Source organism: Antedon mediterranea, chromosome 8 (genome assembly GCF_964355755.1).
Source record: "Antedon mediterranea chromosome 8, ecAntMedi1.1, whole genome shotgun sequence".
Lineage (NCBI taxonomy): Eukaryota > Metazoa > Echinodermata > Crinoidea > Comatulida > Antedonidae > Antedon > Antedon mediterranea.
This window is the reverse complement of record NC_092677.1, coordinates 7966617-7983369: the sequence shown is the minus strand read 5'-3', so window position 1 is coordinate 7983369 and position 16753 is coordinate 7966617. Positions and strand designations below refer to the sequence as shown.

At 34.4% G+C, this 16753-nt stretch overlaps 3 protein-coding genes across 3 annotated transcripts in view; 2 read left to right on the top strand and 1 right to left on the bottom strand.

Moving 5' to 3' along the window:
• The window catches only part of LOC140057586 (uncharacterized), a 44956-nt gene that overhangs the window by 9369 nt on the left and 18834 nt on the right, over positions 1 to 16753 (bottom strand). The window contains exons 3-6 of the mRNA XM_072103302.1: positions 16398 to 16660; positions 13675 to 13963; positions 12714 to 12867; positions 11326 to 11782 (exon numbers count right to left, since the gene is read on the bottom strand). Coding sequence (XP_071959403.1) covers positions 11326 to 11782; positions 12714 to 12867; positions 13675 to 13963; positions 16398 to 16660 — 1163 coding nt within the window. The remainder of the gene's footprint in view (positions 1 to 11325; positions 11783 to 12713; positions 12868 to 13674; positions 13964 to 16397; positions 16661 to 16753) is intronic.
• On the top strand, positions 111 to 5272 carry LOC140056997 (uncharacterized). Its single transcript, XM_072102530.1, has 5 exons — positions 111 to 216; positions 2167 to 2247; positions 3642 to 3680; positions 3912 to 3980; positions 4659 to 5272. The coding sequence occupies exons 1-5, from the start codon at positions 111 to 113 to the stop codon at positions 4787 to 4789; spliced, it is 426 nt and encodes a 141-aa protein (XP_071958631.1). The 3' UTR covers positions 4790 to 5272.
• Positions 5865 to 8006, top strand: LOC140057250 (uncharacterized). Its single transcript, XM_072102818.1, has 5 exons — positions 5865 to 6377; positions 6538 to 6734; positions 7081 to 7240; positions 7401 to 7492; positions 7779 to 8006. The coding sequence occupies exons 2-5, from the start codon at positions 6561 to 6563 to the stop codon at positions 7821 to 7823; spliced, it is 471 nt and encodes a 156-aa protein (XP_071958919.1). The 5' UTR covers positions 5865 to 6377; positions 6538 to 6560; the 3' UTR covers positions 7824 to 8006.

Genomic DNA, 16753 nt, shown 5'->3' with positions numbered 1-16753 from the left:
ACATTATAAAATTGGCGTATAAACACGAACAACCAGATAGAGAAAAATGGAAATTATTCAAAATCAGAAAAATAAGCAAATTAACAACTGATTTTGAGTTAGCAAAAAAAATGAGAAGGAAAGGTGAAGATACGTCAACGTTCGAAGAAGATGAAGATGATGGAAAAAGAAAAAAGAAGAGAAACACCTTGATCTATTCTGATGAAAACGATGAAGGTAGGCTGTAATTGTGTTTAATTACGTAGAGTCTTAAACTATAGTTTAGTATTCTTAAACCGGACTTTAGTCGTAGTTCAAAGTTCGACTTGAAAAAGTCGTAGTTCGAGCTATTACTTCAAATTCGATTCATAAACGAAGTAGTCGAAGTTTGCAGTTCGACTTAATGAAGTAAAGGTTTTAGTCGAGTTGCACACGTCTGAGTAAAAAAGGCTATACATTGGCCAATGACAAGAGAGTATTTGAGGAGCAGACGAAATTTTGCGCATTGATATCACTTTCCATTTTCTTACAAAACTTTTTACGCATCAGGACTATATACATGAAAAATAATTTTAATCATTAATTAATTAAGATCAGTATAAATTTAACAGTGAAGTATTAACAACAAACGAAACCATGGCGGTACGGTAACTTTCATATTTTCTAGGCCCCCAACAAAGTATGATCGCAACAAACCACGCATTTCATAGCGTGACAAAAAAGCGCTTAGCCCCCTAAACATTCCATCGCTTGGTGAATTTCCGCATCTGCCATTGTCGCTATGGCATGACGTAGTTCAAGTCGGACTTGCGCGAAGAAAATAATGTAATTTGTATACAGTTGTAAATAAAGATGATTTTCATTATTATAACTTATACCAATGTATATTTAATTAAGCTAATATAAAAATAGATATTTCATTCTTCAATATCTGGCCAATATAACAACTCAATGACTGTTACGTTTTTAGTCGCGTGGAAGCGACTCTATAGTTCACTAAGTCGGTCGGTCGGTCTGTCTGTCTGTCTGTCTGTCGGTCTGTCTGTCGGTCTGTCTGTCTGTCGGTCCGGTATCACTATGCGTTTTGTCGCTTTATGACCTTATCTTGATATCAGTTTAATCTAGCTAAGTCAATTTTTCACAGAATATTCCTTATGGCCAGGAATCGATGTAGTTATGTTTTCACGGTGCGCAATAAAAAATTACGCGGTCTACGCACGATTTAACGAAATCACGTTTGTAATCATATCTTAACAACCATGAATCACAATTAAATAAAATTTGGTACTCATAAATTTCAGGGCATAAATCATCATATGGCAATACAATTACGTGCGTAGCACATGTAACGCATGCGTACGCGCGCTTAAAATTTTCAAAATTTATTTTCGATGAAATAAGAGTACGTTTCAGGCAATTTTAAGCGTTTACAAAATTGCCATGAGTGCGCAGATTTTTGCGCGCGCACTGCGCGTTAAATGTTATTGCGCACACTTTTTGCCCGATTTCTGTTTTCTTGACTTAATTTTCAACTCGAAATTACGTTATACGAGCACGTCAAATGTGACAGGCTACGCACGTGTAAATTAAAACAATATAAATGTTTTTAAACATTTCAACATTTTTAAACATGTTCAGTAATTTCGGTCAGTATAGTTCACTATGTCGGTCGGTCCGTCTGTCTGTCTGTCTGTCAGTCTGTTTGTCTGTCGGTCCGGTATCACTATGCATTGTAGCACGCGACTTAATGGCTGTTGGCCTTGTTCATAAACATCGTTTAAAAACCATTTAGTCGACCATTTAGCCTGCCCCCTCCAGGACTAACAAAATTGATCAAAATCCGTCTCGATTTAGTCGAGGTTGGCCTGAATTAGTCGGCGATTTAGTTGAAGTTTGGTTTATGAATTAAAATGATGTCATTTTTAAAGTTTTAGAGCGAACTACGACTAAAATCACATTGACCATCATTTGAAATGTTGTCGAAAATTACATTAAAGTACCTCAATACCTTTACCAAGCATCTTGTAAGTACATCACAGAGGGAATATTTTATAGTTTATAAATATTTTCAAGGTAAAATACCTCTGGTTTGTAAGGTTTTTATTTGAATTTTCATTCTATATTTATGAGGTAATTAAATACTTATTTTTTGTGTTATCACGATTTTTTTTCATTTCTTTATTACAGAAATGGATTTTTCCTATTTTCCAATAAAACCTCAAAAAACATGTAGGCCTAAAAGAAAAAATTCAAGTGAACTAAGTTCAGGTGAGGCATTATGGAATGGAAAGAGTTAAGTTCTATTTAGGCTATCGCTCTCTGTAGAGCGATAGCCTATTGTTATTGTCAAAGATTTCAATTTTTTTGCTTATTTTTTTTTGCACGCAGATCTAAAAAACGGCGGTAGCAGTTATGTTGTAACTTGGCCAGCAGATGCGCGTATATATGTAGTTGTGCAATGTCGCGTAGCGTAACTATGCGCGATTTTCTTAAATTCTTAGATCGACTATAAATTGAAAACCAATAGATATTTTTAAATACCACTTGAAACACGTATGCTTCATGTCAAGGGTCATCTTCCTGTATCATCAGCAACATTTTTAACATTGGTATTATCACGCTTTGAAAGTTAAAAATTCTGAAAATCTAATTTCTACACGTTTCAGGACTTTTCAAGCATTTCACATTTTTCAAAAAAATATGCGTTGCGCGCGCGCTTTGCGCACTAACCCCATACGCAGCCTAGAAAGCACGTTTTTGCGCTTGATTATTGTCTTTTATAGTTTTATGATATATTTCTTTCATATTTGATGAATTATCAATGCAAAATAAACTTTAAAAATCGTGCGCTTGAAAATTGGTCTAATTTTATGCAAATTTTTGTAAAAATATGCCTATTTTGAATCGATTATAGCTCACCTGGATGGCTGGTGACCCCCTATTTGTTTAACTTATTATAAAGGGCAATGAGTTGTAGATATATATTCATGTGACATTTAGATCATAAGTATGTTGTTTAGTCATCATATGGTCATCTGAATTTTTCAATTAATCTTATTACTCAAAACATTCTCCTTATGACATATGAACTTTATTTTCAATTTGAAAAGGTCATCATACTCAAACAATTAAGTAAACGTGAGTGGTGTAAAATAAAAAAATAACCGTCATTTAAACCGTTTACAATGCCAATACCGGTTGTGCCAGTAACGCTTGTTAAACGATTTTGATCAATGCTATGCTGTTTGTACAATCGTTACTGTAGACTGAGCCTAATGAATAGAATTACGATGCGTTGCGCGATAGCCTAACTCATCACCGTGACAAGTTCAAATCTAGTTATACTTAGATGTTAAGGAACAAATTTGTTTAAATTTTATTATTCTTTAGTTCATGACGTCATTTGATTGGATTTATGAAAATATCATTTTCATTGAGGACATTATAAATAATTATCTTGAATAATAATTATCTATGATGAAGAACTTTCTTTTGCTTTCTGTAGGAAAAACATATATTTATCTATTTATCGTCCTTCGTTACTGGGCTGAATTTTCTTTTTTACCAATAAATAAAATGATGTAAACAATTTGAATATTGTTTTTAAGAAGCCTTATCAGTAAGTTGTCATTAATTTTAATTAAAAAATGCATACTTTTCAGATGATGAAATACCAGGTCCATCGACATCTTTACAGTCAGGTATTTTGATTTTTGTTTAATATACTGTATACTTTTATTTAATCATAAAGAATTTTAATTTGTTTAAACTCAAATATTTGTCTTTTGCATAACTAGAAATAAAATGAAACTTTTTTTTATTCTAAAAATAAATTTCCTTATATTGATAAGGTAAATAAATACAACATTTTGTTTTATAAACATTTAGTTTTGATATGTAAAATTAATATTTATATCATTTATTTATTACAGAAATGAACTTTTCTCTATCTCAAAAAAAAAAGAAACACACACAGAAGAGTTTAAGTGAACTAAGTTCAGGTGAGGCATTATGGAATGGGAAGAGTTAAGTCCTGAGTCCATGAATTTATATTATAAATATATATACGGCCATACAGCGTTGAAACACCGGTTCTCGTCGGATCACCGAAGTTAAGCAACGTTGGGCCCGGTTGCGTTCTGGATGGGAGACCGTCTATAAATCGCGACGGGTGCTGTATATACTGGAGAGTGATGGTGTAATGGTAATATCAGACTGGCATGTGATAGGCATGGGTTCAAGGTTATCTGTACCATACTAATTGCATCCTTAGGCAAGATGCTTTACTCTCATTGCCTCGTCCTTCGGATGGGATGTAAAGCCGTTGTTCCTGTGTACTTAACAGTGCACGTTGAAGAACTTGGTACATTATTCGAAAAGAGTAGGGGATCGTCTCCCGGTGTGCTGATCTGGTAGGCGCTGCACTGCTGGCTGCCGTGGGTCCGTGGAGGGCCTAATCCGAATTTCCTCAGTTTCCAGTTGAGCTTGAGGATAAATATGAATACCTTTACCTTTATTATTATAGTTTTGAGATGAAAAAAATGTATTTTTATTATCTATATACTGTATCATCATTTGTTTTCAAGCTGAATTGTCCTGTTTACTGATAAATAAGATGATGTAAACAAATTGCATAGTATGTATAGTTTATTTAGAATAAACATTTTCATACTTTTTAGATGATGATGATTTACAACCAGTGCTACCAGTAACCCCCTCACCCCCTGCACCCAGTCCTGCAACATCTTTTCTGTCAGGTATTTCTTTAAGTTATTATTTAATCATAAAGAATGCAATTTTTTTAACTTAAATGCTTGTCTTGCTTTGCATAAACAGAAAAAAATGTAAAAAGAATCCATCTTTGAATAATTCCGAAATTTGGTTTTCAGCAACAGAAATAATGTCTGACGAAATAGAAATTGAACAAAGTTTTCCATGGCCTCTATTAAGAGAGGATGCTTTTCGATTAGATTCAGGTAACAGTCTGTGGGTATTTAAGGAAAACCAAAATTTAATCTAATCCTGCCAATTATTTTGATTTATAAGACACCTATGTGTATTCTTGCCATTTGATTGGTTGATTACGTATCACGTGCCGTTCATTATTTCGATTCATCCTCACGATTGGGTGGTACATTGCACGTTCAGATGGTACATTGCAAGTTCATGTTGTTTTTTTTTTAATTTTGAGAATCTTGTTCAAAGTGGTAGGCCTATGAAAACTGCACGATCGAAAACCAGCCTGTAGAGTGCGCAGTCTATAATTGCTCCCCTCCGTGAGGAAAATCCTATAGCGCCATCTATATGACATTCATTTCAATATGGCAGCCCATCATCAAGGCTTTCTTTGTGTTGCTTGACTATGCAGATTTGTTATTACTAAAACTGCACAGTAGGTGTGCTATAAAACAAATAATGAATGTTTGCATGGAATGGACATAATATTTTCATTCGTTAGGAGATGGACTTGTCTATTCAACGAGGTGGAGCCAAGTTCAATAGCCCAGTCCATCTTCCAACTCATGAAAATATTCTGTCTATTCCACTCAAACATTTATTATTTGTATATTGACTGCAAACCATCGGTATGATATGTGGCAATTCACCAGGTTCAATATTAAACCGTTCATTGGCAAAGGTTTGCTATTTATTGAGAAGACAAGGTTTACACTAAAATTATTACGCTTATAACTTAGAACGTATAACAATTTAACCATTGATGGGTTGGCTACAAATTTAATAAATATGTGCGACTATTTGGGAGCTATGTTTAAATAGGTTCGTCAGTGAATGCTTTTAAAACCTGTGCAGAGGCCTATTACATATTGCAGAAAATGTGGATTCTTATGTTTAAATTTTTCACAGGCTGGTATTTCGTTTTTAAACATTAACATTTTGTTACTATACAAAGTTTTAAAAAGAGTGGTATTAATTGTAGATGTAGATACTTTTTATTTAGGCCCAATCGTTCAATATTGTAATTTTACTTCTACAGTAGTACACATACAATAGTCTATCCTATAAAGTATTTCAAAAAATACATTTTAAGGGTCAGTTTTGTCAAGTTGTGGCTGATTAAAATATGTAAACTGTCATTTGGTGTGTAGTTTTCTATTTGTATTACTATCATCATCGTTATTAATATTGTCATTGTTATCATTTTATTGTTAATTAATGGCTTTTGTACCTTTACCTACCATACCTAATTTTAGCAATTTAGTTTATAGAAAAAACGTTCTAGTGTTAGTATTGAAAAATGCTTTCATACGGCAATTAAATTAAAACTGTCTTATTTTAAATTTTAGATCATACATGGCCTTATTTTTATTTGTCTTTTTATGTTTTTCTAGAATCATCAACAAGCCCACCAATAAAGAAACAAAGGGAAAATTCCAAAAGTAAGATTTAGCCTTTATTTATGATTGGCTTTATTATTTTTAAAGTTGACACATGTATTTATTCATCTTCATAATATATGTATGTGTGTATGTATGCATTATTCATTGTTATATATTGTTGCTGTGTTACTTTACAATTTTAGATAATTTGATCTTGCAGATAGTTTCAAAGTTCAAGTGTTAATGAGGTTTAATAGTTTAGAAAATGATCTACTGGAAATAAAAAACCTTTTAAAAGCAAATGAAAGAGAACCAAGAGAATCTCAGTTTGAACCTAAAGAATGGCCTATGTCAAGTATGGCACAATTTGACTGTTTTGAAGTCAAACTAAAAAATGACAATCTGAAGGACAGTGTGGTAGGTCTCTTTTATTGTTTGGACTAATTACAACATGTTTGACTTCTGTTCTTTAATCTCATTTATGTTTTTCTTTTTATGTAATTGGCTCAGACACAACAAAAATGTAACTAGCGATTTATTGTAAGCAAACCACATCCCTTTATTTAAGAAATTGTATTTATGTTACTAATGAAGAAAATAAATGTTATTTTGAATGAATGAATGAATTAAGCATTAGACTCCTACCATGTAGGCCTATAGTATGATGGTGTTTGCATATATTATATTTGCATTTTATTCATGACATCTCATTCGTAATAATTTAAAACAAACTGAAAAATGTCTATGTGTATACTTTTAACAGATACAGACTTTAAGACGCCAGAAGTCAAATAATTTAGGCCAAAGCGTACGGAATTGCTTAAAGAAAACAGCAACTGCAGACCTCTGGTCTTTTTTCAACATGGAGGGGAGGAATGAAAAAAAATCCTTTAAGGGTACTGCACTTTGTTCAATAATAACCTGTAAGCACTTAATATTGCTATGTTAATTTATTATGTAGTTACTGTGGATGATTTTATATACACAAAAGTTCTACCAGAAGATACTGTATGTCTGAATTTAGGAATTCATTCTGGTGTATTTGGTCTATCAACTAAACTGACAGTTCCTCTTTTTTCTTAGGTGTTTGTAGAACAGACACCAATACAGACAAAGAGATTGAAAGTGAAATTGGGAAGTATCTCAAATCAACTCCATTTAAAAAGGGTGTGAAGGTAGGCCTAAGTACTGTATGAGTGGCGGAGTTTTTTCTAAAATCTTACCCAACTCATATGAGGTCTGAAATTATGTTAAGTTTTCATTTCAGTAGGTCTCCAATATGTGATATAGGTCTACGTGGTTTGGAGTCTTTTTCTTTGCTCACACATTGATAAATTTACAAATAGTGAAAGATATGTATAGCGTCTTGATGTTCATTTATATTTATATCTGCTCTTGCATTGAGAAAATTCACTTCTATTACATGTTATATAATGTTTTTTTTTTTGTTCTTTTTTGTAGAATCAAAAGAAAACAGAAACAACTTTAATGGAAATTGCAGATTGAAGATAATCACAGTATAAAATATCAAAAAGTCAATGATCCAGGTGTTCTCTCCATGAGTTAGCGTTCAACAATTTTGTTATAGGTGAAAATAGATTGTGGGACAAATGATTTATTGTATCGTTTAGTACGGCTTCGAGGCAGATGGATACGAATATTAGGTGGAAGAAAAGTGTATACCTTATGGAGGGGGTGGTCTGTTTGTGAGAGTACACGTTTTACCAAGGAGAGAACACCTGCATCATAGTTGAAATTAAGATAACTCCAATAACCTGCCAGCCCTTCTGGTAATTTTATTTAATATAGTTCCTTATCTTTTTAATATAAACAAGATCCCAGATAATTCTACAAAAAGATATAACACTAAGTATGGTCGATTGGTAGAACAGTATAAAAATTTGTTTGCTAACATTAAATTTCCTAAGTTGTCTTAACAGGTACATTATATCCCTTTTTTATAGAGTTTTTGAATGTTATTACACCAGTTCAGCTTTTCGTCTACTATAGTTAGATAGATTCTGTAAATACTGTATAACATTGCCAGAATGTTGTGATGTTGTTATACAGGCCTACTAGTACTTTTTTTTACGTTTGTTTCTGTTACGCTCGGTAACGTTATTTAAACGTTACGAATATACGTTTGTAAACACTGAGTTAAAAACGTTTTATTTTGGTTTCTGTTACATTCAGTAAAACGCTATTTAAGCGTTCTGAATATACGGTTTTTGAAACCTATTAAATACACATCCAAAGCATTTATTAAACGTCTTTTTTTGGTTTCTGTTACGTTCAGTAGTTACGCTATTTAAACGTTCCGAACATACGGTTTTTTAAACCTATTAAACACGTATCCAAAGCATTTATTAAACGTCTCTTTTTGGTTTCTGTTACGTTCAGTAGTTACGCTATTTAAACGTTCCGAATATACGGTTTTTGAAACCTATTAAACACGCATCCAAAGCATTTATTAAACGTTTCTTTTTGGTTTCTGTTACGTTCAGTAACGCTATTTAAACGTTCCGAATATACGGTTTTTAAACCTATTAAACACACATCCAAAGCATTTTTTAAACGTTTCTTTTTGGTTTCTGTTACGTTCAGTAACGCTATTTAAACGTTTCAACTGTACGTTTTTTAAGCGTAATAAAAACTTGAATTTTGTTCACAAAAAAACGTTAAAGAAACATTTCATCAAAACATTTATGAAACGTTTTTTTGGTTTTAAATGAACGTTTGTACGACGTTAATAAAACGTTATTTTGTTAGCTGGGAAAACGTCTGTAGAATCATCAATTTAAATATGTATTTGTTACTTTTTATGATTATTTTTCATAAAAGTGCTAATTCTAAGGTGTGGTATTAAGAATAAATGTTGGAGGTTAAAATACAAGGCAGGTGCGAAAGATAAATATTGTAATCTTAGGCCTTGGGTCTTAGCTTTCGTGATCTTAGGTCTTAGGGGATCTTAGCTTTCGTGACACCCCGCGATCGACTGCAGCCATCTATATGGCCGCCTTGTTCTCTCGTTGTTGTTGAGTTGTTTGCTCGCCTACTTTATTTCGGCCACCAGTCATTTCGGCCGCCGGTTATGGAATTGCCAAATCCATGAAACGCCAAAAAGGACAAAATATGTATTGTTAATTTCGGCCGCCAGAATTGTAATTATTCTTGAATATGTATGACACGCCATGTGTGTTAAAATGTTAATATTTTACTAGGCCTAAATACTGTATTATTAAGCCGAATCGGCGGTCTTCAATTCCAGAAACAGCAGCGATATTATAGCGTGCACATTGCCATCACTACAGTGAATATTAATGATATTTTTTTAATAAGAAAGAGGTGATGCTGAAGTTTTTTTTATGTGCCAGTCAAAAACACTTGACTTGATTCATAGTAAAAGAAACACATTTTTACAAAGCACACGCATCTTCGGGACTTGTAAAATAAATAAAAAAATAAACATTAAATCAATATTCATTTTGACCAAAATATTCAGACGGTAAAATACCGTAACTAATATAACTTTAAATCTATGCCTATGTGGAATACAATTAAAGCATGGAGTTTGTACCCCCATGATTAAAGGAAGGTAACAACCGTTCTTGATGATTCTAAAGGTTATGTGTGGTTTTTTAATTAATCAATTTAATTCATTTAATATGTACTTTGTTGGATGTCAAATAAAATAATTATTTCACAAACATAAGCAACATTATTATAACGTTTTTATTTTTATTTATTAGCAGTTCCAAAGATTTTCCCATGTATTTATTATAATAGGGAATAATGTATGTTAATTAGGTCTGAAAATACAATGTTAGACTAACATAAAACATGTATGTACTTTTTTTCAGAAGGGTTAGAACACTAGTGTCAAATTCTTAATGAATTATTTCATTTACATTTAATTGTTAATACTACATGTAGGCCTACGTAGGGCGCGGCTACATGGTTGGTGAGTGTTTTTGCAGCAGCTACCCTAGCAGCGCGACGACGAGAGATAATTTTCGATTATCGCGTGAAAACTATTTACAGGGTTTTTCGTCACTTCATGAATATTCATGTATATTCATGTATGGATATTCATGAATATTCATGTGTATTCATGTATGGATTCAGGCCCTCTATAGTTTCTGCCTTAACCTAACAGGACACAAATAATTCTGTCGGCATGCCATTCAAAAAGGCATGCGGCGCTCTGAACATCCGGTGATTCGGCTCCTCGAAGAAGACGAATTATTAATGTTATTTTATTCGGCATACCTGATAATAATTACTATTATTAATGTAGGCTTATTGATGGAAATTTAAACGACCTAGGCCTAAGTGAATATATTATTGCCAAGGAATCATTAATTAGTAATTATCTGAATATTATTCTTCGCAAGGCAGGCTTATTATGGTTAAATTATGTTATTATTATGTTCTCAAGAAATATATATTCCCTCGAACAAAATATTATTCCCTCGGGGATGTCAAATCTTATATTTAACCTCTAAGCAGTGCAGTCAATATTTGTATAATAATGCATGGTGTAGTAATAAAACGATGACGTTTCATACTTTCCCTCCATTAAGTTGTTAAACCGGCCCCCCTCTCTCATTTTTTTTTATTACACCTTATTTATAGAGGGTGACCCTAAATAGCGTGTGCTGACAATCAAGTGGCCCTCTTAATGAGTGACTGTGTGTATTAGTACACCGAGGTAACCTCCTACTCGTCTCGAAAGATGTACTCGGGGATGTACTAGGTTCTTTAAAGTGCACATAAGCCAGATATGTGCACTGGACCTACGGTTTATAGTCCTTATCCGAGAAGACTCGTTCTACCACCAGAACCATGGAGCGAGTGAGGCTCGAACCCTTGCCGATGTTAATAATAATGGCAAGGTATTGCAGTTCCACTGTCTTAACCGCATATTATGCTCCATTAAGTTTTATTTATTGAATCATTTATTTTGTGATTTGATTTATAAACAATATTAAAACATTTCATCACTTACCAGCATTCTTCAGAGGGAACTGCGAACCTGGCTGTACGATTCTAAATGCTCGAGCACTTAACTGTGTATGCAACGCACTCTTTTCTTTAAATTCATCTGGTAGAAAGTAAGTTGGCGTTATGCCGATTTCATTAAGCCGCATCTCAGCAGTAACGATGGCTTCTCTAACCCATGCTTTTTGCAACTGATCAAAATGTCCAGGCGGGTATTGATGCGTTCCTCGGAGACCAATGTCATAGACTTTCGCCCAGGATGTTACCAGTTCTGGCCATTGCACAGCAAACTCGCTGTACACAAACACGGTGACAGGGATTTTTTGTTTGTAAGATGCTAAAGTCGATATTACTTTTACGGCTTCTTTCTTACACATCCCAATAGTTATTACAATTGCAAGGTCGTTATTTTTTACGCATTTCTTGTATGTGGAACCAGCTTTACCTACCGCTAATGCGGGTATCTAAACAAAATCATCAATATGTTAGAGTTAGCAGTAGGAAGTGTAAGTTATTGTAGTTAGGCCTATTATTTTGTTGGGGGCATCCATTGGCTGTGAGAGTAGGATTTATGCAGATGATTCCAATATTTAAAACAGTCGCGTCAAGACATCACATGGTCGAATCATAATAACAAAAGGATTATCTGCACGAACATAGTGCAGTTGTGTGGAATTTTGATGGGCTATTCATTGATTCTCACCCATCCCCCAAAACTATTTATCATAATGTCATGCATTGTCTGTGGAAGCCATAAACGTTGCCTCGTACAATTATTGTATAGACATAAAACCAACTTGGAATTATATGTGGATAAAGATTGCAGTTTTATTCAAGTTCGAATTATTTTGTTTCTTTAACCATTAATATCTATGGGGGTTTTCTTTCTTAAATTTATTTATTTATTTATTCAATTTTCTGCCATATACAATACAAAGGAGACAAAACAAATATAAAAGTAAGGAAAGGCCAAACAGGTGCTAAACACCTATGCTAGTTGGTCAACCCAGAACAGAGCACAGAAAAAAACCCCAAAAAATAAAAAAATTACGTTATATACGAGATACACATTGTAATTTTGCTATGAATAGATATATTTATGTAAACTTCTTGGGAATTGGCTTTGTTTATACACTTGGTCCTTGTAACTTTTAATTTGTGTTTAATCTTTTACCTGAAAGTTTGTGTTCATAACTTTCATAACCATGAGAGCTATCAAGATCTACCCAGTCTGCCTTTAGAAAGGATGACACTTTTCCACAAATCCAACTGTGGTATGCTCTTAATGGTGGATAGCCTAAACCCCAGTACTGAATGTACTGTAGGTGTGGGAATGCCGAGTGTTTTCTTCCCCCTTAGGATTATTGTGTTTATTTGTTTCCATACTGCTCTTACTTGTATTGGATGTAATGTATCGAAGTCTACATAGTTACGAAACTCTCCTTCCCACAACACCATGTCTATGTTATTCCGAACATCATCAACAATCCTTTTCTTTTCTTGTTTGCTATAACCCACGTGATGACTTAAATGATATTCGCCATAATATCTGAAAATAACAAAAATAAAATATTATAACACACCTGATTGGTTGGTTTCGTAATACGTAGAATTGCTAGTTTCGTCCCATTCAAAGGTAAAATTGTTTTTTTTTTGTGGTCACATGATAGCGGACACTAACACCCAACCTCCATTGTCAGCCGTCTATAGTCAACAAAAAACCGATCAAAGCTTTCTAATTTAACCAATGATGCCATGGATTTTCCTTAAATTCAGTACAGAAATCGAACTATCTTTTATCGGTTCAAGAGATTTGGACTACCAAATGTTCACGTTTTGGCGCAAAAAAAACCAAAACAAATTCACTAGTCCATATCTCTTGAACCGGCGTTATCGTAAATCTCGCAATTGTTCTGAAATCATATGTACATCCCCAATATGTTTCAACGTGGTAAGCTTTATGTTAGTCGGACTATCGAACAGTAGGCCGAAATCAATTTAAAGTGTGCCGAAAGTCCAAAATGGTAAATGTGGCAATCCAAACTTTTAAATATTGTATTAGGAAGAAGACATCTTAATTTATATAAATGCACTAATAATTTTATATTTGGTAAATTTGAATAGTGTCTTGAAACAATGGAAACTGGGTGAAATCATGAAATTTCACTTAAAATGAGCAAAAACAACAGTTTTGATAAATTAGGATTAGGATAAATAGTGGATTATATAATTTAAGATGTGGGAACATTTGGATTCCAACGTTTTAGCTTAGGGGCTCTGTGTATACACCAAATTTAACAAAAATCTATTTAAAATTTCATTTTGGTTGAATTGAAATGGAATTACCCTTACTTACTTATCGACCCACGCAAATGTCCCATCTTTCAGCATTTGGTCAAGAACACAAAATTCACCACCTTGGATATCAATTTTAAAAATTACATAATCTTCTTTTCTTAAATTGTCTTTAATCCATCTTGAAAGATTGATCGTTGGGATTGTTTTGCGGTAACTATATAGTCTTCGACCTCCAGTTATATTATCGGCGCGTTCCGATTCACGGACAAACAGACTTCCTCCTCCCCATTGCATTTTGTTAGATTTTTTAGGCGTCCATGTTGCATCACAAAATGCCGTCATATTGCCTGTTTAAAGACAGAAAAACAATGTTCGTTCGCTTTAGGTTGCGGCAATCTAAACATAGAAACAAATTATAGGAACGTAACGCAAGGATGTAGACGCCTCTACAATGAGAACCAATCATAAACAGGCGCCTAGTTGTTCTCTAAATATAGAGGTTGCTAGTAGTGCTATATAGCCATTAACATTATATTGCCTCGTTTCGTTAATGAGAAAGTGTCCCTTTTCCGTGTTTCCGCAGACAAAATTATCGGTTAATTTGTTATCCAATCAGGTAATTAATTTAAACAAAAAAATAAAATGCGCTGCGCATGATTAGACTTGACCGAACAACCAAGAGCCCAATCACAGCGCATTGATTTGTCATTCAGGTCAAAGGTTAAAAATTATCGCATTTTCCGATAATTACAGTATCCGATTTGAATGAGATAATTATCGGTTAATTTTTCCCGAGTGGAATCGCTTAAACCCCGTTTCCACAGGCAGTTTATCGGTTAATTATCGATTAATTATCGGTTAATTTTTGGATTGGAAACATGGCCTTAAGTTCCCCTGATTGTGGATGTCCCCCCTAAAGTGGTCTACTACGGTCCAGTTCCTCATTCTCTATTCGATCCACAGTCTTTGTGTATTTTAGGTCCAGGTGACGACCAACAATATATCAGCCTACTTAGGTGTTTGGAAATCAAAACCTTCCATAGAACATACGCATACTTTATTGGACAAGAAGATTTGAATCTTGTGCTAATGTAGAAAACGCCAGCTAATGTCGAAACAACCGTTAATGTAGAACAATCCACCGCTAATGTAGTAAAACCTCCAGCTAATGTAGAAACACCAACAGCTTATGTAGTAAATATAAATCAACACCAGCTAATGTAGAAACGGTCAACAGCTTATGTAGTAACGAAAATTGCCTCCCAGCTTATGTAGTTACTATCGCCAGCTAATGTAGAAAATGTTATATATTTTACAAAAATGTCTAAATCAGATCTTTACTAGCTATCAGTCTTTCCACCTCTCGTAAGGAAAACGACCACACATCGTAAGCAACCATCTCTGTTAAGGGACCGCTTCACATAATCGACCACCTCTCGTAAGAGATCACCTCCCCTCCTCATAAGGGACTGCTTCTCATAATCGACCATTCTCATCACAACGACCTCTCGATAGTGACCTCCACTATTGAACGACCACCGTCTCTGTTAATGGACCGCTTCTCATAATTGACCACCTCTCTTAACGACCACACCTCTCGTCAGTGACGACCTCTTTTAAAGGACCACCACCTCTATTAAAAGATCGCTTCTCATAATCGACCATCTTCCGTCACAACGACCTCTCGAAAATGACCACCTCGATTGAACGACCGCCGCCTCTGTTAAGGGACCACTTCTCATAATCGACCATGGTCGTTCAATAGAGGCGGTCACTTTCGAGAGGTCTTTGAAATGGGGGAGGTGGTCGATTATTAGAAGCGGTCCTTTAATAGAGAGAAAGAGGTCGTGGTTCCTTTAAAAGAGAGGTGGTCATTTACGAGAGGTGTGGTCGTTAATTAATACAAAAAACATTTTCTACATTAGCTGGCGATAGTAACTACATAATAGTAACTACAACATAACATCTTATGCAGCTCCTATGCTTTGGAATTCTCTTCCAAACTACATTAAAGATGCACAGTCAGTGGCTGTTTTTAAGAGGCTTCTTAAGACTTATTTGTTTCTTAAAGGATTTTAATCTCCTTTTTTCTCCTTTTCCATGCCACCTAGATTGTTTTAGATCTATTTTTGTAGGGCAGGAGGCGGAGTCCGGGATGACCGAGACACAACTGGTGCTGACCGGGGTTCAATAAGACCGATCCCTGGTTAGCGACGAAGGCGTATCCCTTTACTGCGGTTTGGGTTTTTTTTTTGGCATGGTTGGATTTCCCTTTTTTCATATTTATTTATGTACAGCGCTTAGAGGTTTCTCAACATTAGGTGCTATATAAATCCAGGATATTATTATTATTATTATAAGCTGGGAGGCAATTTTCTTTACTACATAAGCTGTTGATCGTTTCTACATTAGCTGGTGTTGATTTTTATTTACTACATAAGCTGTTGGTGTTTCTACATTAGCTGGAGGTTTTACTACATTAGCGGTGGAATTGTTCTACATTAACGGTTGTTTCGACATTAGTTGGCATTTTCTACATTAGCGGTTGTAACAAATCTCTCTAATAAGAGCCTCAGTACTATACCCACTGTAAAGAAATGAATTCAATTAAGACGCCAAGTCAATGTGACAAATATTAATAGGAGTCAACGAATTTTAATTGGGGAAATTCTATAAGTGGCTATCAAACATGAAGTGGCAGCATGAATATTTATTTTTAATGCATACGTGTGGTTGAGCACAATTGTTGTTGTACATTATGATTAACTCATTTTACCCTACCGTCATGATCCGATACCCCGACAGGACAGTGTAGATGGTGATTTTTATGATACGGGCTAAAATAAGGGCAGAGACGGTCATCGATTTCGAAGGAATGGATGATGAAATCTTTTCCTCCAGGATACGTTTCACGAAACATCTTGACTGTAGAGGCGACATTACCGCCACAATCTAGAAGTATCTTTCTCTGATGTTGTCCATTAGGTGTGGTAGGCCTACTATCCGTTGTGTTTGTCAGAATCCTTATGTCGGCTTCGACATTTCTAGTTATTACATAAATAAAAAAAATTATTTATTCACCTTATTTTTCCGTACAGTGTGCAGTTCAGACTGCAAAGTAACATTTTTTTAAATTA

Excerpts from the sequence above, each read along its gene's own strand:
- LOC140056997 (XM_072102530.1), top strand. The coding sequence starts at position 111 with ATGAGAAGGAAAGGTGAAGATACGTCAACGTTCGAAGAAGATGAAGAT. Across the intron at positions 217-2,166 it reads TTCTGATGAAAACGATGAAG|AAATGGATTTTTCCTATTTT; the intron begins GTAGGCTGTAAT and ends TCTTTATTACAG. Across the intron at positions 3,981-4,658 it reads TTTAAGTGAACTAAGTTCAG|ATGATGATGATTTACAACCA; the intron begins GTGAGGCATTAT and ends CATACTTTTTAG.
- LOC140057250 (XM_072102818.1), top strand. The coding sequence starts at position 6,561 with ATGAGGTTTAATAGTTTAGAAAATGATCTACTGGAAATAAAAAACCTT. Across the intron at positions 7,241-7,400 it reads ACTTTGTTCAATAATAACCT|GTGTTTGTAGAACAGACACC; the intron begins GTAAGCACTTAA and ends CTTTTTTCTTAG. Across the intron at positions 7,493-7,778 it reads CATTTAAAAAGGGTGTGAAG|AATCAAAAGAAAACAGAAAC; the intron begins GTAGGCCTAAGT and ends TCTTTTTTGTAG.